This window comes from Mustelus asterias, chromosome 4 (assembly GCF_964213995.1).
Source record: "Mustelus asterias chromosome 4, sMusAst1.hap1.1, whole genome shotgun sequence".
Classification (NCBI taxonomy): Eukaryota; Metazoa; Chordata; class Chondrichthyes; order Carcharhiniformes; family Triakidae; genus Mustelus; species Mustelus asterias.
The window spans coordinates 143,076,095-143,097,288 of record NC_135804.1 but is presented as its reverse complement, the minus strand read 5'-3'; the positions used below and the strand labels follow the sequence as shown (position 1 = coordinate 143,097,288).

The 21,194-nt window shown below is 46.4% G+C and overlaps 1 protein-coding gene across 1 annotated transcript in view; it reads right to left on the bottom strand.

Moving 5' to 3' along the window:
• The window catches only part of LOC144493174 (arrestin-C-like), a 68,345-nt gene extending 49,827 nt beyond the window's left edge, over window positions 1–18,518 (bottom strand). Inside the window, exons 1-6 of the mRNA XM_078212071.1 lie at window positions 18,499–18,518; window positions 15,331–15,361; window positions 15,011–15,071; window positions 12,741–12,785; window positions 9,268–9,464; window positions 5,953–6,012 (exon numbers count right to left, since the gene is read on the bottom strand). Coding sequence (XP_078068197.1) covers window positions 5,953–6,012; window positions 9,268–9,464; window positions 12,741–12,785; window positions 15,011–15,071; window positions 15,331–15,361; window positions 18,499–18,518 — 414 coding nt within the window. The remainder of the gene's footprint in view (window positions 1–5,952; window positions 6,013–9,267; window positions 9,465–12,740; window positions 12,786–15,010; window positions 15,072–15,330; window positions 15,362–18,498) is intronic.
• Window positions 18,519–21,194: the final 2,676 nt, after the last annotated feature.

Genomic DNA, 21,194 nt, shown 5'->3' with positions numbered 1-21,194 from the left:
GGGACCTGGGTTCAATTCCGGCCTTAGCTCGCTGTCTGTGCAGAGTCTGCATGTTCTCCCCTTGTCTGCGTGGGTTTCCTCCGGGTGCTCCGGTTTCCTCCCACAGTCCAAAGATGTGCAGGTTAGGTGGATTGGCCATGCTAAATTGCCAAAATTGCCTAAATTGCTAAATTGCCCCTTCGTGTTCGGGGGACTCGTAGGGTAAATACCAGGTGCCGTGATATGGGAAATACAGCGCCTCACAGCGCCAGGGACCCGGGTTCAATTCCAGCCTCGGGTCACGGTCTGTGTGGAGTTTGCATGTTCTCCCCGTGTCTGTGTGGGTTTCCTCCGGGTGCTCCGGTTTCCTCCCACAGTCCAAAGATGTGTAGGTTAGCTGGATTTGCCATGCTAAATTACCCCTTAATGTCCCAAGATGTGTAGGTTAGGGGGAATTAGCCATGGGAAATGTACGGGGTTACTGGGATAGGACTTGGGTGGGATCCTCTGCTGAGAGTTGGTACAGACCTGAAGGGACTAATGGCTTCCTTCTGCACTGTAGGGATTCTGTGTCACTAGTGGACTGTATTAGTATGCTCCCTGCCAGCACACTTTATAAAGTAGGAGCTGGAATTAGTTCATTACTTTGTTTTTCAGCAGCAAAAAAATCCCTGGTGGGTAGAATGTATTCTGCAGACATCCTTTCAATTGTAAAGCAGGCTGACCAGTGCCCATGCTGAATGTTACCGGATAGTGAAGACTAGATGTTCTCAATACTGCCACCATTCTGTCACTCAAACCCAGAGATAAGCCTACTTCAAAGCAGAAGAATAAAATGCAAAGGATTAATGCTCGCCCCCTTTAAAGGGGAATGATCCTCTTTTTCTCTCACCCACACAGGACAGAATTGTTACTTTTCTGTCTGACCAGTAGGTGGTGGCGTTGTCCTTTGTGAAGAACTGCTGAGCTGTTCACTGCAAAGGATCACACTCCGAGGGAGGATGCCTAATTCCTTTCTACTGGCAGCCATGGTCTCCCCCATTTTCAATAGAGTTACATTCAGCGGCACGGTGGCACGATGGTTAGCACTGCTGCCTCCCAGCACCAGGGACCCAGGTTCAATTCCTGGCTTGGGTCACTGACTGTGTGGAGTTTGCACATTCTCCCTGTGTCTGTGTGGGGTTTTTTTATCCATTCGTGGGACACAGGTGTCGCTGGCTGGCCAGCATTGAATGCCCATCCCTAGGGTTTCCTCCGGGTGCTCCGGTTTCCTCTCACAGTCCGAAAGATGTGCTGGTTTGGTGCGTTGGCCATGCTAAATTCTCCCTCAGTGTACCTGAACAGGCGCCGGAGTGTGGCGACTCGGGGATTTTCACAGTAACTTCATTGCAGTGTTAATGTAAGGCGACTTGTGACATGAATAAATAAACTTTAAAACTTTGCATTTCCTCATGAACACTTTTTATGGTGGAAGGATCAAGAATTGGAAGAGATGGATTTAAGGTGCCTGGCAACACCAGAAGAAGGTTTTTTTTACGCAGTGGATGTGGAATGCGTTGCTGAGAGTATGATGCAGGCGGATTCAGAGTTTCCAAAAGAGGGATTGGTTCAGGATCTGAAGAGAAAATAACTGCAGGTTAAAGGGAGAGTGTGAGGGTGAAGGAGAGCTGAGTTGCTCTTGAAATCTGCCAGCACAGACGCAGTGGGCTGAATGGCCTCTGTTTGCACTGTCACCATTTTATGATTCTATGTCCCTGGGCGTATCTCTCGTCCTACCGGCCCCACTGGCAGGAACAGGCTGGCTCAGTGTCAGGGGTTGTATGTGACTCGGACAGTATATTTGGTGACTGATTAGTGCTTTTAGAACTGAAACCCAGGATAAACACACATCACCAGGAGGACAAGGGGAATACTTGAATGGGAAAATGAAGGAAAGAGAAAGCATGCATTTCTGACAGCTGTTCCACCACAGTGTGTTGTTTACATGGTTTGCTCAGGTCTCTTGCCCATTGATTGCTCTGCAGTTCCCTCGGGAAAGCTCATGCACAATTTTCACGGACATGCCAAACAAGAAAACTAGCGAACATTTGAGGCCTATACTCCCTGGAATTTAGAAGAATGAGGGGAGATAAATTGAGGTATACAAGATGATAAAAGGTATGGATAAAGTAGACTTGGAGCGATGCTTCCTCTTGTGGGGCATTCTAGGATGAGAGGTCATACATAGTCTTAGGATAAGCGGCAGCAAATTTAAAACAGAGTTGAGGAGAAACTGCTTCTCCCAAAGGGTTGTGAATCTGTGGAATTCGCTACCCCAAAGTGCGGTGGATGCTAAGGAGGAGTTGGACAGATTTTTAATTGGGAATGGGTTGAAGGGTTATGGGGAGAAGGCAGGAAAATGGGGATGAGGAGGATATCAACCATGATCGAATGGCGGAGCAGACTCGATGGGCCAAATGGCCTAATTCTGCCCCTATAGCTTATGAATTTATGAAAATGGATCAGAGACTTCCAGTGTCTGAAACAGCCCCACCACTAATAAACTGATAGTTCAAAAACTGTCCAGAATATGTGGTTTGCTGTAAATATTTGTGGGACACAGGCTTGCCATAACTTCAGGTTCCGAGCACAGGCAGTAATCTCTCCATCGTATGACCGAGGGTTGTAATAACACTTGTAATGATTTTCCCTGGTTTGCGGTGGAGACAAAGACTGGAGACTTTAGCCATGTGACCTCAGCAATGTGAGCGCAAAATCCGGCAAGAATTGGAAAATGAGATTCTCGCCAGCGAGATCCTCGTTGTACAATTTTCCCCGGCCCTTCGCCACTCACTAAACAAGCTTCCCGCCCTTGACACATTTTAGTAAGTTTCAGTAAGATTAGCGGGATTCCCTGCCACATGGTCCTGCACATTCACAATTGGTAAGCAGTTTACAAACTGCTTTTCAAAAACATGAAGTTATCGAGGGGAACCTGTCGGGGGTGCACTGGCCAGTGTAGCTCCCAGGGTTGGGTGGGGGGGGGTTGGGGGTGTGGGGGAGGGGGAGTGGGGGGGGCGGAGAGACAGAAGACAGAGAGGGATATGCCTGGGCTGTGTCCTGGCACATCCCCCAGGCATTCTGGTGCTGCCCTTTGAACTGCTAGGGTGGCACTGCCAGGAGTGGGGAGCTCCATATGGGGGTTCCCCTGATGGCTGTGGGGGAGGGAGTTTCCCGTATCTGTTGTTGGGGGAGGGGCAGGGTTGCTGGGGTTTAAGTGCAGATGGGGCTCCTTGTGGAGCTGGTGTTGCTGGTTCTATCAGGCCTCACTCTGCCAGCGTGACGGCGGGAGCCAGGCCTCCAGATGTCAACAAAACAAAGGAGATCGTCATTGACTTCAGGAAGCATAAAGGAGAACATGCCCCTGTCTACATCAATGGGGATGAAGTAGAAAGGGTCGAGAGCTTCAAGTTTTTGGGTGTCCAGATCACCAACAACCTGTTCTGGTCCCCCCATGCCGACACGATAGTTAAGAAAGCCCACCAAGGCCTCTACTTTCTCAGAAGACTAAGAAAATTTGGCATGTGAGCTACGACTCTCACCAACTTTTACAGGTGCACCATAGAAAGCAGTCTTTCTGGTTGTATCACAGCTTGGTATGGCTCCTGCTCTGCCCAAGACCACAAAAGGTCGTGAATGTAGCCCAATCCATCATGCAAACCAGCCTCCCATCCATTGACTCTGTCTACACTTCCTGCTGTCTCAGCAAAGCAGCCAGCACAATTAAGGACCCCACTCACCCTGGACATTCTCTCTTCCACCTTCTTCCATTGGGAAAAAGACACAAAAGTCTGAGGTCACGTACCAACCAACTCAAGAACAGCTTCTTCCCTGCTGCTGTCAGACTTTTGAATGGACCTACCTCGCATTAAGTTGATCTCTCTCTACACCCTAGCTATGACTGTAACACTACATTCTGCACTCTCTCCTTTCTTTCTCTGTGAACGTTATGCTTTGTCTGTATAGTGCGCAAGAAACAATACTTTTCACTGTATGTTAATACATGTGACAATAATAAATCAAATCAAATCAAATCAAATATTTTTTTTGGCACTGAGGGTTGGATTATCTGGAGAGAAAAGTCAGCTGGGCAGTTGGGGAGCTATACACCTCAGCCAGCAGGATCCTGAGAGGAAGATACTGTCCGCTGTGACAATAGTGAAGGCGCAATGCTGTTCTTTGTAGGTGAAGCTGTTTTAAACTTGTTTCTGCTCTGAGAATTTGTCCCAATCCAGTTGGCTGGGGGGAGGGGGAGGTATCTGTCCTCTGTTGACCACTCATTTCATATCAGGAAACAGATGACCAGCCGCTGAATGTCAGGTGGGGTGGGGTGGGGTGCGGTGGGGGAAGGGAGCACCTTGCTTCTCCCGCTAGTGCCCAATGTCTGCCTGATGGAACTTTACTTCAGGGTTAAAACTGGGGGAACAGTATGTCTGCCGGAACTGGGGCGGGATGTGGTGGCTGCTGCTGCTTCATTCGGCAGATTTGGGGCCAGTTTTCGGGAACAGTGAGGTGGTGACAGTGCTACGCAAAGTCCATCATTTCGTACAGTTTGTGAACCGTAAGGGAACAGCTGGAGACTGCTCTGGAATGGTCCAGGGAAATTTTCATTTGGACAGGAAAAGCCTCAGCCCAGAATCAACACCCTCACCCTCATCATATCTCTCCCCTTCCCTACCCTCACCCACTGCCCCAGACCCAACTCACCCTCATCTCCCTTCTCCAGCCCCCACCCTCACCCAGTGCCCCAGACCCGACTCACCATCATCTCCCTTCTCCAGCTCCCATCCTCACCCACTGCCCCAGACCCGACCTCACCCTCATCTCCCTTCTCCAGCCCCCACCCTCACCCAGTGCCCCAGACCCGACTCACCATCATCTCCCATCTCCAGCTCCCACCCTCACCCACTGCCCCAGACCCGACCTCACCATCATCTCCCTTCTCCAGCTGCCACCCTCACCCACTGCCCCAGACCCGACTCACCATCATCTCCCTTCTCCAGCCCCCACCCTCAACCGGTGCCCCAGACCCGACCTCACCATCATCTCCCTTCTCCAGCCCCCACCCTCACCCACTGCCCCAGACCCGACCTCACCCTCATCTCCCTTTTCCAGCCCCCACCCTCACCCACTGCCCCAGACCCGACCTCACCCTCATCTCCCTTCTCCTCCCCGCCCTCACCCACTGCCCCGGACCTGACCTCACCCTCATCTCTCTCAACCTTTTCTCCTCCCCTCCCAACCCCCCCAGACCCCCAGACTTGACCTCACACTCTTTGGTTTCACGTTCTTCCCCCTCCTGCTCCACCTCACCCAGACCCAATCTGCGGGCCAGCTTGGTGTGCTATCTGACCAATATGCCGGAGCTATGGTGGAGCCTCCGGATGGAATTTGCAGTCAAAGTAGATGTCAAACGATAATGGTTGCAACTTTTTGATGCTGACATTAAGGAGGAGGTGCAGCCACTATAGCAGATGGAAGTTAAAAATTAATCCCAATTTTCATCCTCATCCCACAATCTCTAACTTTTTTTAAATTCATTCGTGGAGCATTGGCATCTCTGGCTGGCCAGCATTTATTGCCCATCCCCAGTTGTCCGAGGGCAACTGAGAGTCAAGCACGTCTGGAGTCACATATAGGCCAGATCGGGTAAGGACGGCAGATTTCCTTCCCTAAAGGACATAAACCAGATGGGTTTTTCTGACTATCGACAATGGTTTCATGGTCATCTTTTTAATTCGAGATTTTTTTTTGAAATCAAATTCCACCATCTGCTGTGACGGGATTCGAACCCTGCTCCGCAGAACATTAGCTGAGTTTCTGGATTAACAGTCGAATGAAAATACTACAAGGCCATTGCCTCTCCTTATTATCAATGGGAATGTTCTATTTCCATCCCAATCTAAGTTCCCAGGACAGAAAATGTATGTTTACCTTCCGGTGGTCTTCTGATCCTGGCTGCAGAGTGACTGAACAGGGCAGGTTTGGAGGCATCTATGGAGACATTAATTATTGTAAAGCAACACACACATATCAATATAATGTTGGTGTTATATAATAACATCTAGCTCATTTTAATTGGCACTATCTTGTGACAACAAGGCTATTTTTGAAAATAAAAACCCTTACCAGCTATCATAGACAGGGTAGATTCAGAAAGAATGTTCCCGATGGTGGGGGAGTCCAGAACTTGGGGTCATAGTTTGAGGATGAAAGGTAAACCATTTAGAACTGAGGTGAGGAGAAATGTCTTCCACCCAGAGGGTGGTGAATGTGTGGAATTCACTCCCACAGAATGTAGTTGAGGCCAAAACATTGTCTGATTTCAAGAAGAAATTAGACATAGCACTTGGGGCTAAAGGAATCAAGGGATATGGGGAGAAGGGTATTGAATTTGATGATCAGCTGTGATCAAAATGAATGGCAGAGCAGGCTCAAAGGGCCGAATGGCCTACTCCTGCTTCTAGTTTCTATGTTTCTGTAAGTGGAGAATTATAGAGTTAAACTTGCCTTTACCAAAGAAGGGAAGATTAAAATGCTTAGAGAGATAGATATTGTGGGTGTAAATATTCATTTTGCTTAGCTTTTAACAGACCTTGAGTACAATCATGAGTGACAAGGAGCCAGTTCCCACACAAAGAGTAGAAGGCATGTTGCAATGACTTCAGTGAGGCCCATGATGTGGACCTCTTAGAATATGAGCTCCCTGATTACGGCAGTAATGACTTGTTCAATCAGGGAACCCTGCATGTGTACATCATGTGAGTGTCAGGGTTACTGCCACTCTGGGTTTATACTCTGTACGAGGAAGTACCTCTCTGAGTGTTACTCACTGTGTAAATAAATCTAAATTTGGTGAAGGGACACCGGCCTCTGAGGAGTTATTTCAGATGTGGTAAGAGGAAATTGAAGTAATTTACTCCTTTTAAAATGTGCTTACCTAGTTATAACAGGTTGTAGATATTGTGATGTGTCATGTTTTCATAATGATATAAAGGCACAAGTCACTCATACGGGATGAGGGGAACACGTTGTGCATTCATTTATTTAAACTAGGCACATGAGAATGGATATACATGGTGAGAGAGCTTGAAGACATCAGCAGCAGAGCTGTGTGTGCTGTGTTCTGCTTACAGATCAAAGTGAAACTGAGACTTGATTATATGACACACTTCCCTTCAAGTGATGTCATGCTGCTCAAAGGCATATGACAATAGGATGTGGTTAATGTAGACTGTGACAAACGGAAAGACTTTAATAAATGTGCACAGTAGGCTTGTGAATGGCAAATGAACACTAAGTGTGAGGCAGTACATTTTGGTAGGAAGAATACGGAATGCACCTTGGGCTGAATGGCCTCCTCCTATACCGTAACCATTATATGATTCTATACACCCCTCAGAAAACATTGGCTGAATCTTATGCTCCCAGTGACAGGCTGGGCTGACGTCAGGTCTGAGTTAAAATGTAGAAACCCTGGAAAAGACACTGAACCCATCCCGAAACCACCCAATTCTGGTTTCAGCTGAGGCAGGACAAGAGTCAGAGACAATCCTCTGGCAGGTAGAGGGTTGGTATTTGAGTATGAGAATAAGGCCGTGACATTCCTTCTATTTTTATTCGCTGGGCAGCTTAGCAGGACAATGTCCCCAAATCCCACCCCCGCCCCCTCAATAGAGGCCCATGGATAAGCATCTGATCTGCCACAATCCGGAATTCCCTCGTCATCTGGTTCCTCCCCGAGGTTTCTTTCATTCTCACCGCCCGCTCTCAGAGAAATTCAACACCAGATTCCTCCACCCTGTCAGATTCTTCTGCCTGTGGGTAGGATGCCCACTGAAAGCAGACATGTTCTGTCCCACTGGCCAACACCACTCTCAATGCACAGGGCTCACTTCCAGGCTAAGACCCAGATCAAAGAGTTTAAATGATACAGAGGGACAGAGGGAGCTGGTGCAGATTCACCAAAATGGTGCGGTACCATTTACTAAAGCTATAAAATTAACAAAGCACCGGGGTTGATTTCCAGAGGCATAGAATCAAGGTTGTGCTAAACTTGTCTAAAATCTTGCCAAATCGTACTTGGATCACAATTCTGGTGTCCATATCATAAAATGATGTAGAGGCATTAGAGAAGGTGCAAAAGAAAAGACTCACTCGAATTACCCCAGCACTGAAAGGCTATAAGCGTGATTCTTCCAGCCGCTGTGCTGCTTGAGTAGCGCAGCTGGCCAGGGAATATCAGCGGGGGACATTAATGGAAGTTGCGACCAGCATCCAGTTGATCACGACTCTCCCAGGCCCTTCTTTTCAATGTAATCAGCCTTGCACCAGAAATCAGCATGAGGCTGATTACAATATAGATATCATCATTTTCACATCATTAGCAAGCCTGGGATGGTATGGCCCCTGGCAGTGCCAGCCTGGCACCCTGGCATTTCCCACTGGGCACCAGGTAGTGCCAAGGGGGTGGGACCTACTCGGGGGACAATCGATGGTGGGGGGGGGGGTGGGGGGGGAGGTGGATGGGGGTTGATGACAGCTGCGCACTCTGTGTTAGAGATCGGTGGGAGAGGGAGGGAGGAGTGCGATCTGGGCTTTCCTTGGTTGTGGGGCGGAGGATCATGTGGGCCATGCGGGGATGAGGGGGGTCAGCGCTGGCCACGGGGAGCTGGTGATCGGGGATTGGCCCAGGCTGGGAGGGGGTGGGGGGGGGGTTTGTGTGAGCGCCGGGTTGGGGGGGAGGGTGGTGGAGTGGGGAAGCCATCAGGTAGTCGGAGAGCGGGAGAGGGCTGTTGGGGAAGCCAGTTATTGGGAGGCCAGTGATGGGGGGGTGGGCATTGCACATGTGCCCATCTCCCTACTGACAGGTCAGGGCATGTGCAGTAGCCCACTCGGCATGCTGATTCAGGCCTCTCAGGTGGGATTAGCAACCCCCCCCCCTCACCCACATCATACCACGTGAATCCTCTGGCAGCATGGAAATCCACCCCACTAAGTGTGCCCCAAAAAATCTCCCGTTTTCCCACCCGTTGGGCAATTAGTATTTTTGGGAAAATCTCTCCCTATTTCTCTCAGGAAACAGGTAAAAGATGTCTTGCGGCTAATTTCAGCAGGGCATCTGGGACCCCCGTAATCATAGGCGTCTTGTCTCCCCTGCTCTCTCCCCACCTCAAGAGCTATTATTGGAACCCATGTTTCCCTGTGTTTGACAGCAGGAGGAAGCACCTCGTATCATTACAGTCATACCTGGAGGATGAAAGGGTAGCAGTTCTCTTTCAGTTTGTTAGCCAGTCTCTCCTGCAGTGGAGTCAGTGGCTTCTTGTTGTCTGCAACTGGTGGATAGACCTGGATCGTTTCACAATAAATATCCTTTCGGAAACTAAGGCCCATGACGTCCAAATCTTCACGCCCATATCGGAATGCACATATCAATGTCACATAAGCTATTGAAATAGGAAAAAAGAGAATTCTGAAACAAGTGAATTAAGAATACTTCGTGCTCATTGGGAATTACACTTGTAGGATTGATGGTGTTTGTATATATAGCCTCTTTACCGAAATAGATCTAACTCAAGGCATAAGCAGACATGGTGCAACCTCAAACCACATTCCAACAAACTTGATCAAACATGTGGGTTTTAAGGTGTATTCTTCTACAATATAGATAAGAACTGGTTTTATCAAGTAGAAATCAAAGGCAGTTCTGGCTATATAGATTAACATTGATGACAAACCTATGGCTGGCTCTATATTTGACCAATACAAAGTGGCAGGTTGCAGAACATCACGATTTGCAACATAAGTGGGGATTCATTGCTTTAATATGAAGTCTATAACTGAACCTGTCTGAGATTTGCAATTGCTCAGGTTACAACACAGAGGGCAGAATTTTACCTCACCCCACTGGCAGGTTTTCAGATTGGCTGATGGAGTTCAGGAGCTAACGGATCAGTTCTAAGCTCTGCGGCCGTGCCACATCCAGTCATGAATGGTGGCGGACAGTTAAGCAACTTACTGGTGGAAGAGGCTCCACAAGTATCCTTATCCTCAATGATAGGGGAGCCCAGCACACCAGTGTAAAAGATAAGGCTGAAGGACTCGCAAAAATCTGCAACCAGAAGTGTCAAGTGGATGACCCATCTCGGCCTCCTCTGGAGGTCCCCAGCATCACAGATGTCAGTCTTCAGCCGGTTTGATTCACTCTACATGATATCAAGAATCAGCTGAAGGCACTGGATATTTCCAAGGCTATGGGCCCTGACAAAATTCTGGCAACAGTACTGAAGACTTGTGCTCCAGAACTTGCTGAGCCCTTAGCCAAGCTGTTCAGGACAGCTATAACATTGGCATCCACCTGGCAATGTGGAAAATTGCCCAAGTATGTCCTGTACACAAAAAACAGGACAAACCCAACCCAGCCAATTACTGCCCTATAAGTCTACTCTCGATCATCATTATAGACTTGGTTCAAGCACAGACAAAAGATCTGAACTTCAGAGGTGAGGTGGGAATGACTGCCCTTGACATCAAGGCAGTATTTGACCAAGTATAGTATCAAGGATCCCTAGCAAAACTGGAGTCAATGGAAATCAAAGGGAAAGCTCACCAATGTTTGGAGTCATACCTGGGACAAAGAAAGATGGTTGTCGTTGTTGGAGGTCAGTAATCTCAGCTCCAGGACATTTTTGCAGGAGCTCTTCATGGTAATGTCCGAGGCCCAGCCATCTTCAGCTGCTTCATCAATATAGGGTTTTTTTCAGAGGCTAAGTATTGAGCCGAACTTTAGCTAATGTAAAGACCCGCGGCCACAGCATCCCGGTGAAAGACATTCTTTATTGACCAACGCACGCTGGGAGAGAAGGATTGGGTGATCCAACACTTCTCTGAAGTTACATCACAGTGGCATTACAATTATACATTTTCCAAAAGATATTTTACCCGCCCTCTTGCTCATCATGAGCCTACCATCATTAGTACAGGTCAATAATCATTAGTAAATGTCACATACCTTGGCCAATTACAGATATTCTCTGACAGTATGGGAACAGTAAGTTCTAGTTGTTTCTGTCTGACTTTCCCCTGGCTACCTATTGCCAGTTCTAGACTCTCTTATCTAGTTGAAGACTCTGCCTATTCATTGAGCTGTCTGGAACCACTAGCTTGTCCTTGATCAATGAATTGAACTGTCTGGTATCCATGCTGTTGAGAGCTATGTTTCTATGGGTGTATTGTTATTAGGAATGTGGTTCACTTTACTGGCCTATTTCCCATGATGCCTTAGCTCCCTGTGGCATTAGCCAAGATGTATGCCTGTTCAATAATACACTTTGAAAAATACATGTCTAAATCCTCCAACTGTGGTTATATGTGTTTCTATGCAGACAATACTTTTGTAAAATATATCTGTAAGGCAGTCTGTGATTCCCATCCTAAGTTAATCCACTCTGTCACTCCGTTTTAATAGTCTTTGTTAGTGTTTTAAATCCCAGGGTTCTAATAGTCTTTATCTGTGTTTAAATCCCAGGGTATTTCAAATTCCTCCATCAATCAATGACCTTCCTTCCACCATAAGGTCAGACATGGGGATGTTCCCTTGTGATTGCACAATGTTTAACACCATCCATGACTCGGCAGACAATTAAGTATGTCCATGTCCATGTCCAAATGCAGCAAAACGTGGACAATATCCAGGCTTGAGCTGACAAGTGGCAAGTAACATTTGTGTCACACAAGTGCCAAGTAATGACCATTTCCAACAGGAGAGGATCTAACCATCACTCCTTGACATTCAATGGCATCAGCATTGCTGAAACCCTCACGATCAACATCCTGGGGGTTACCATTTACCAGAAATGGAACTGGACTAGCCATGTAAATACTGTGGCTGTGAGAGCAGGTCAGAGGCTGGGAATCCTGCTATAAGTAACTCATCTCCTGACTCCCCAAAGCCTATCCACCATCTACAAGGCACAAGTCAGGACTGTAATGGAATATTGTCCACTTGCCTGGATGAGTGAAGCTTCAACAACGCTTAAGAAGTTTGACACCATCCAGAATAAAGCAGCCCCTTTGATTGGCATCCTTTCCACAAACATCCACTCTCTCCACCACCAATGACAGTGGCAGCCATGTGTACCCTTTACAAGATGCAATGGAGGAACTTGCCAAGGCTCCATAGATAGTGCCTTCCAAATGCATGACCGCTATAATCTAGAAGGACAAAGGCAGAAGATATCTGGGAATATCACCACCTGGAATTTCCCCCAGAGTCACTCAGCATCCTGACTTCCTTCTCTGTCATTGGGTTAGAATCCTGGAACTCCCTCCCTAACAGCACTGTGGGTGAACCTACACCTCAGAGACTGCAGCGGTTCAAGAAGGCAACTCACCACCACCTTCTCAAGGGCAACTAGGGGATGGTCAATAAATGCTGGCCTAGCCAGTGATGCCCACATCCCATAAATTAATAAGAAAATAACTTACCTTGACGCCAGCCGAGGTGACTGACCAAAATCACACTAGAATTTAGCCATTTTTCATCAATATTTTGCTACTACTGGGTCACAGAGTGGCAACAAGACTCTGGATTTAGCAGGAGAAACAATATGAAGGAAGAAAGTAATGCTGAGTCCAGTGGCAACATGTGCTTTGGAGATATTGCAGATCGAGCTGAAAAGTCAAAACATGGAAAGTAAAACATGCCAACAAAGTCCCTTTACCTTTCCTGTCCTTAAGATACTCCGGATCAAGCAGCAACATGCCATCTGAAAGAAATAAGTCAAAACAACTTTTAAAATACCAAGTTAATTACAATCTATTTGCTAAAACTTCATCAATCATCATAGAGTCCCTACAGTGCAGAAGGAGGCCATTCGGTCCATCGAGTCTGCACCAATCACAATCCCACCCAGTCCCTAACCCTGCATCCCACATATTTACCCTGCTAATCCCCTGATACTAAGATCAATTTACCATGGCCAATCAATCTAACCTTTTTTTCATTCATTCATGGGACATGGGCATCGCTGACTGGCCAGCATTTATTGCCCATCCCTAGTTGCCCGCGAGTCAACCCCATTGCTGTGGCTCTGGAGTCACATGTAGGCCAGACAGGGTAAGAACGGCAGATTTCCGTCCCTCAAGGACATTAGCAAACCAGATGGGCTTTTCCGACAATCGACAATGGTTTCATGGTCATCAGTAGATTCATAATTCCAGATATTTTTTATTTACTGAATTCAAATTCCACCAACCGTCGTGGCGGGTTTCAAACGCACGTCCCCAGAACAGTAGCTCAGTTTCTGGGTTAATAGTCTCGCGATAATAACACTAGGCCACCACCTCCCCTAAACTTGCACATCTTTGGACTGTAAGAGGAAACTGGGGTACCTGGAGGAAACCCACACGGGGAGAACATGCAAATTCCACACAGACAGTCACCCGAGGCCGGAATTGAACCCAAGTCCCTAAGCGCTGTGAGGCAGCAGTGCTAACCACTGCGCCGCCCTGCCACCCCTTACTCCTTGCTGCAATTAGGAGCAGGACAACTTTAAATGATATTTTGCCCAAAGCTTTTAAAATAAATGTATTTCAATCAATTTATTGCCCACACTGTGATACAGAAATTAAAATATTTAATATCCCAAAACGTTTGCAAGAATTACCCTTTGTTTCTTTACTATTCTCTCACTCCTCAAGGTGTTTACCGACAGTTGGGTCCACAGGCACTGAGGACGCTGGGAACATTGCCCAATTAACCATTCTCAGTGTGTGATTATAGTGCAGGCTGATTGATTGCCATCACAACATAGCCCACCCAGCATCATCATGCATATATTTTGCAGCAGGTTACATAGTGGTGATGGCAAGGCTGTCCTGTCTGCCTTCCAGCCTAGACGCTGCCAAGATGAATTGTAGCAGCCCCACAGTGCATTAGCTGGATGAATGCAGCTCCAACAACACTCAAGAAACTTGACACCATGCAGGACAAAGCAGCCCACTTGATTGGCACTCCTTCCACAAACATTCACTCCCTCTACCACTGATGCAGAGTGGCACCAGTTTGTGCCACCCATAGGATGCACTGCAGGAACTCACCAAGGCTCCTTAAGCAGCCACCTTCCAGACCCACCACCATTATTTTGGTGGAAAGCTAAGATCATTGCAAACCCCAAACCTGGCACGGATCCTAATGAAGTTTCCAGTTATAGATCAATTTATTTTCTGTCCATGTGTTATAGTCACAAGTAGGCTTACATTAACATAACACAGCCCTTGATAGCAAAAAAACTCAAAGCTTTGAAATTATTTAAATCTGCACCACTCTAAAAATAAAAAAACAGCCTGTATCTTTAAGAGGTTAAAGTTTATTTATTCATGTCACAAGTAGGCTTACATTAACACTGCAATGAAGTAAATGTGAAAATCCCCTAGTCGCCACACTCCGGCGCCTGTTTGGGTACACTGAGGGAGAATTTAGCACAGCCAATGCACCCTAACCAGCACATCTTTTGGAATTTGAACAGTTTTGCATTCTGAGAGAAAACCAGAGCACCAGGAGAAAACCCACACAGACACGTAGGAAACATACAGACTCCACACAGACAGTGACCCAAGCCGGGAATTGAACCCAGGTCCCGTGGCACTGTGAGGCACCAGTGCTAACCACTGTGCTACTGTGCTGCTCCCTAAGCTGCTAGAGAGAATCATCTTGTACTGTGTCCAACCAACTGTGGAGGATACACTATCCATAGATCAAGCTGGATTACGAACGGAGCACAGTATTGAAGACAGGTACTTCCCCTCACCATCCACATCAAAAATGGCTTCCAAATTCAAGATTGAGTGGAAATTTGTTTGATCAAGGAGAATTTTATAAGTTCAATGTCAAGTTTCCTTAGCGATTGCTAGTGTGTTTTTGACATTGTGCAGCGGAATGCATGCACATGGTAAGCAATCAGTTTTGATTTGTAAATGTTATGCTACTCACCAACTGGGTCCACAGTGTTGACATGATCCACAAAGTCCCGCTTTCCCAGATATAGTGAGATCTGTTGATAATGGAAATAAGTGTTATTTTACACAGGACTGTAAATCTCTATGCAATTCTATACTTCAGTAGGCACTATCGCAAAAGTCAAAACAACCCCCAGACCTTCTTACTGGGAGAGGGATAATAGAATTAAGGTAGCCAGCAATGCAAACTACAAATGGGAACAGTGTAGTTCAGAAATCCAACGGCAACATCATGTCAAAAGATGAAATGAAAATGTCAATCAAATCCTCAGACAAGGACCTGAAGATACTAACCTTCTCATTTGGGCTTGTCTTTTTGAAGACTCTGGAAATTAAAAAGTAAATAATTACAAGCCCAGCACATACTTTCCAGCTATAATCTTACAGTGTCATTTCTGCTATTGCAATACAAGAAAAAGCCGCTGTGTAATGATCCCATAAGCCGAAAAGGTCACTTGGCAAATGGACTATCAATTCTCAACATGATGTTCCCTCAAAATCTTTTCTCCAAAGTAAACAGACCAGGCCATTTGATCTTTCTATGTAACTTAAACTTTGTCAGCTCGGATTATGTCATGGATGTGCGGCATGGTGGCACAGTACTTAGCACTGCTACCTCACAATGCCAGGGACCCGGTTTCGATTCCAGCCTTAGGTCACTATCTGCCTGTGTGGAGTTTGCATGTTCTTCCTGTGTCTGCATGGATTTCTTTCGGGTGCTCTGGTTTCTTCCCACAGTCCAAAGATGTGCAGGGGAGGTTGATTTGCCATACTAAATTACTCCTTAGCACCCAGGATGTGTAGGTTAGGGGAATTAGCCATGTGAAATGGGTGAGGATAAGGAGGGGGCGGGGGGATAGTAGGACCTGGGCAAGGTACTTTGTCAGAGAGTCATTGCAGACTTGATGGCCTCTTCTGCACTGTCAGGATTCCATAATTCTATGGTTCTATGTATGTCTGTTATTTACCTCTGGATCTTCCCAAAGGGGTAAATATTCTTCCAATGATTTGATGATCAGAGTCATCACACTCCTCTCCATAGGCTGATGCAACCTGATTATACTTGCACTTGCTGCAGCTGAATTTGAACTGTATTGCATTATGAACTATGAGGAACTTAGTGTAGAACGTTGGAAGGTTATAGACAAGATGGTGGAATGGCTGGACAATGTAGAAGATGAGATTCTAAAGGGGTGCAGGAGCAGAGGGACCTGAATGTATCTGTGTGTAACTCATTGAATGTAGCAAGTCAGCTTAAGAGAGCAGTTAATAAAGTATACAATATCCTTGGCTTTATTTGGCTAAATTCTAAAATTGGACAATTACTTTTAAAAATGGCTGAAGTCAGGTCTGGCTATGACCCTTAAAACAACAGGGCTATTTGGTAGTGTTATAGGAACCTGCACCTCATTATCACTGAGGGTACGCTAACAGCTGCAGAAACCAAATTCAAAAGGGAATTATACAAAGGCCATCTACATGTCATAAGCCAAGCCTGGTCAACTGGAACCAATTTGGCTGCAAGGATAAACAAACTTCCAACCTCACATTAAGACTTAATGGTGGAGCATTAACAATCTCAGTAACACAGACAAAGGAATGGATATACAGTCTCTGTCAAAGCCAAAGTAGAGAGGTGGGAGTCATGTGACATGGTGGGACCTGTCATACTGCCTTAGCTGCAAAGCTCTGTCTGTTCATCTTTTCACCCATCAAGCAGCTGCACACAAAATATACTGTGTCCAGGTTTAGATGCCTGGCCCTCATTGACACTGTTTCTATGTGAACCTTTGAACTTCTGTACCACCACCTCCAATGCTATTTTATTTCTGTGCACCTATCTTATCGTGGAAGTTAGTTCCACTGGAGAAGTCAATTTTCAACCCTCTGACCTCTGTGAAAGAATACGCAACTAGAATTTGATTCTGGACTTTAGACACACTATCATGGCCAATTGAACTAACCTTCACATCTTTGGACTGTGGGAGAAAACTGGAGCACCCGGAAGAAACCCATGCAGACACGAGGAGAACATGCAGACTCTGTGTAGACAATGATCTGAGGGTGGAATTGAACCCGGGTCCCTGGCGCTGTGGGACAGCAGTGCTAATGACTGTGCCACCATGCCGCCCAGGTTCATGAGAATGGTTCCAGGGATGAGGAACTTCAGGCAGGAAGATAGATTGGAGAAGTTAGGGTAGTTTTCTTGGAGAAAAGAAGGTGGAGAGGGGATTTGACAGAGGGATTCAAAATCATGAGGGGTTTGGAGAAACTGTTGCCCTTGGTGGAAGAATTGAGAATGACGGGGCGCTGATCTAAAGTAATGAGTAAAAGAAGCAATAGTGAAATGAGAAAATAAACTTTCTCTATGCAGCGAGTGGTTAAGGTCTGGAATGTACTGCCTGAGCATGTGGCAGAGGCAGATTCACTTCAAGCATTGAAAAGGGAATTAGCCTGTTACCTGAAATGGAAAAATCTGCAGGATTACGGGGAGAAGGCTGGAGAATGCCTGAAGTGAATTACTCATTCAGAGATATGATGCCGACATGATGGACCAAGAGAGCTTCTTCTGTGCTGTAAAATTCTGTGATTCTGTGTATTGCTGGTCCACAGAACAAGCGGGTATAATTGCTGAATGCCCCCCATTGGAATGGCATATCCAGAACCGATGCTAAAAACAGCTGAAATGTGTTGTGCCACTGTGAAGGGCACCCTTGCGAGAGTCAGCATATGACATTGTATACAATTTGATGAATTGCTGAGGAATTCGGTTTGTAAGTGCCAATTTTAACCTGGGCAGTGTCTTGGGAGGGAAGGAGGGAGAATGCCAGAGACTCTATAATCAATATCATTTTAACTGCTGGGCCTCTCTTGAATAGTTCAATCTCTTTGCCAAAAACCAGCAGGGGTGATGTCATGGTTATTGGGTGAGAACGAGAATTGATGAGAGGGAAATGCCATCAGTTTGTTGTTCTGCGTTCATAGAACCCCTACAGTGCAGAAAGAGGCCAAATGGCCCATCGATTCTGCACCGACCATAATCCCACCCAGGCCCTATCCCCTTAACTCCACCTATGTACCCTGCTAGTCCCTCTGACACTAAGGGGCAATTTACCATGGCCAATCAACCTAACCAGCACATCTTTGGACTGTGGGAAGAAACTGGAGCACCTGGAAGAAACCCACGCAGACATGGGGAAAACGTATATTGGTGTCAACATACTAAGCCATGATGTTAAGTCTGAAAGATGTGCTGGTTAGGTGCATTGGCCATGCTAAATTCTCTCTCACTATACCCGAACAGGCACCTGAGTGTGGCGACTGGGGAATTTTCACAGTAACTTCATTGCAGTGTTAATGTAAGCCTACTTGTGACACTAATAAATGAACTTAATAAATAAACTTAAACTTAAGAAGGTGAAGTCTCAAGACAATTTTCAAAGCAAGAGAATTCCTACTCACTGGCCTGGTTTCTGAGTCATGGCGATAAAAGTTGATGGATTTGATGTTCTGTAAAATAGAACAATATTCATAACACACAATTAATATGAGCAATAGACTTAATAAAGAATTACAAGTAGATAAAAACCAGCAAGTCTCTACAACATTAACAATGATGTTTTCACTGTGCATCTACTTTCTCATTAGTACCAAATGGTGCACCTCAGTGAGAATATCCTGTGGTGCAGTGGTTAGCATTCCTACATCTAGACCAAAAGCTCTGGGTGCAAATTCCACTTCAGGACTTGATGGCCACGGAAGGTGTGTTCACAACTTTAGCCAAACAGATTGGTTATCAGCCTATAAATCCTTAAAATATGTCTGCTGGCAGATGGAAAGAGTTTTTGGGTCAGAGTACTGTTGTTTAAAGACAGGTCTTTCTCTGGAGGCCGTTGTCTGAGAGTCAGAAGACAGGTGCCTCCCTGTATCTCTGTCCAGGGGTGTTCAAAAGCTCAAGGACTGGCACCAAGTAAAAACCATATAAGCTACATATTTTCTAACTGATTTTGAGTTTATGTCTGGAAGGGTATTTCCTAAACTAGTATTTTATACACTTACAGCATAAACTTTAATGTTGTTATGCCTTGGCTAATTACTGGGAGGTGATCTTCTGGAAACATGTAAGATGCTGTCAGGACTTGACAGGGTGGATAACTGGAGGATGTTTTCCCTTAGTTTAAATTTTTTCAGGGGATGTGGGTGTCACTGACTGGGCCAACATTTGTTGCCCATCTCCAATTGAATGCCCTTGAACTGAATGACTTTGCTCAACCATTTCAGAGGATCATTTAAGAATCAACCACATTGTTGTGGTTCTGGATTCGCATGTAGGCCAGACCAGGTAAATTTCCTTCCCTAAAGGACATTAGTGAGCCAGATGATGAGGAGAAACTTTATCTATCAAAGGGCTGTTAGTGTGTAGAATTCTCTTCTCCAGAAAGTAGTGGAGGCCGGATCATTGAATTTGTTTCAGGCAGAGTTAGACAGAATTTTGTTAGGCAAAGGAGTCAAAGGTTATTGGGGGGAGAGGGGCGGTGGCAGTCAGGAAAGTAGAGCTATGAGCACAATGAGATCAACCCTCATCTTACGAAACTGTGGCGCAGGCTCGAAGGATTGAATGGTCTACTCCTACTCCTAAATTTGTATGTTCCTATAAAAGAAAATAAATGGTATGTTCCTTGACCACATTATCTGTCTGTCCATCCACCTTCACAGAGTGTGGACATGCACTCCGAGGTCCCTCTGTTCTTCCACACTCCGAACATTTATTGTGCATTTTCTTGGGCAGTTAGCTTTCCCAAATGTGTAACATTACACTTCTCTGGATTGAACTCCATTTGCCAATGTTCCTCACACCTGACTACTCCAATGACATCTTCTGGGACAACACAGTGGCACAATGGTTAACACTGCTGCTTTGCAGCACCAGGGACCCGGGTTCGATTCCCGACTTGAGTCACTGTCTGTGCGGAGTCTGCACGTTCTCTCCGTGTCTGCGTGGGTTTCCTCTGGGTGCTCCCATTTCCTCCCACATTCCGAAAGACGTGCTGGTTCGGTTGCATTGGCCATGCTAAATTCTCCCTCTGTGTGCCTGAACAGGTGCCAGAGTGTGGCGACAAGGGGATTTTCACAGTAGCTTCATGTAAGCCTGCTTGTGACACTAATAAATAACTTTAAATTTCTTCTTCAGTAATCAGCTGTATACTGGTTCTTGCTGCAACAAGTACTTGTGAGATCCAGCTTTGTTATATATAGAGTTGTGCTCACTTTGTTGTGAGGTGTCGCTATTATTAAATTTGAGGCTTTAGTTACAGACATGTTGGGCTGGATTTTACAGGCCATGCAAGGACAGGGAGGCAGGCGGGTGAAACTGCGTAATAGGGCACAGTGGCATTGGAGATGTGTTTGCTGCTAACCAGCCTAACCTGTACCCACCTCAACTTTACATGTTGTGGCAAAGGCACAGGTGGGCTGTTTACCTGTGGTCCATATAAGGACCTTAAGTGGGCAATTAATGCCCACTTCGAGGTCTCCCTCTACCCCTCAGATTAAATGTTCAGCCTGGCAGGTTTGTCCCTGTGGCCATTGAGGAATTGGGGGCAGGGGTGATTTTCTGCCTTTCCGAGTCCCCTATGAATTGGAAGCGCCACCCCCCCCCGCCATACCCATCCCCACCTACAACAGCCATCCCGCACCATGTCTACTGCCATCCCTCCACCCCCACACTTCCCTCCTCCCCCCCCACCACCTCTCACCCTCCCAACACGCCCAACGCCACCCTTGCCGAGGCCGATCCTGAACTTATCTCTGATTGGCCAGGAGCTCCATGAGATGGGACTTCCTCCAGGGGAGGGTGAAAGTGTCTCCTCATAATAACTAAAGGCCACATTAACTAAAAGCTCAAAGCAGGGACAGCCAGCTGAGTGAAACAGGGTTCATGCCCAACATTTACACCATGGTGCAGAGGACCAACCCTCGGTATGTAATCCAACCCATTTATTTGTTGATGAAATTGTTGAATCATGGAATCCCGACTGTGCAGAAGGAGGCCATTCAGCCCATCGAGTCTGCATCGACTCTCCAACAGAACATCTTTCCTGGATTTTATCTCCATAACCCATATATTTATCCCGCTCATCCCCCGAATCTACACCTTG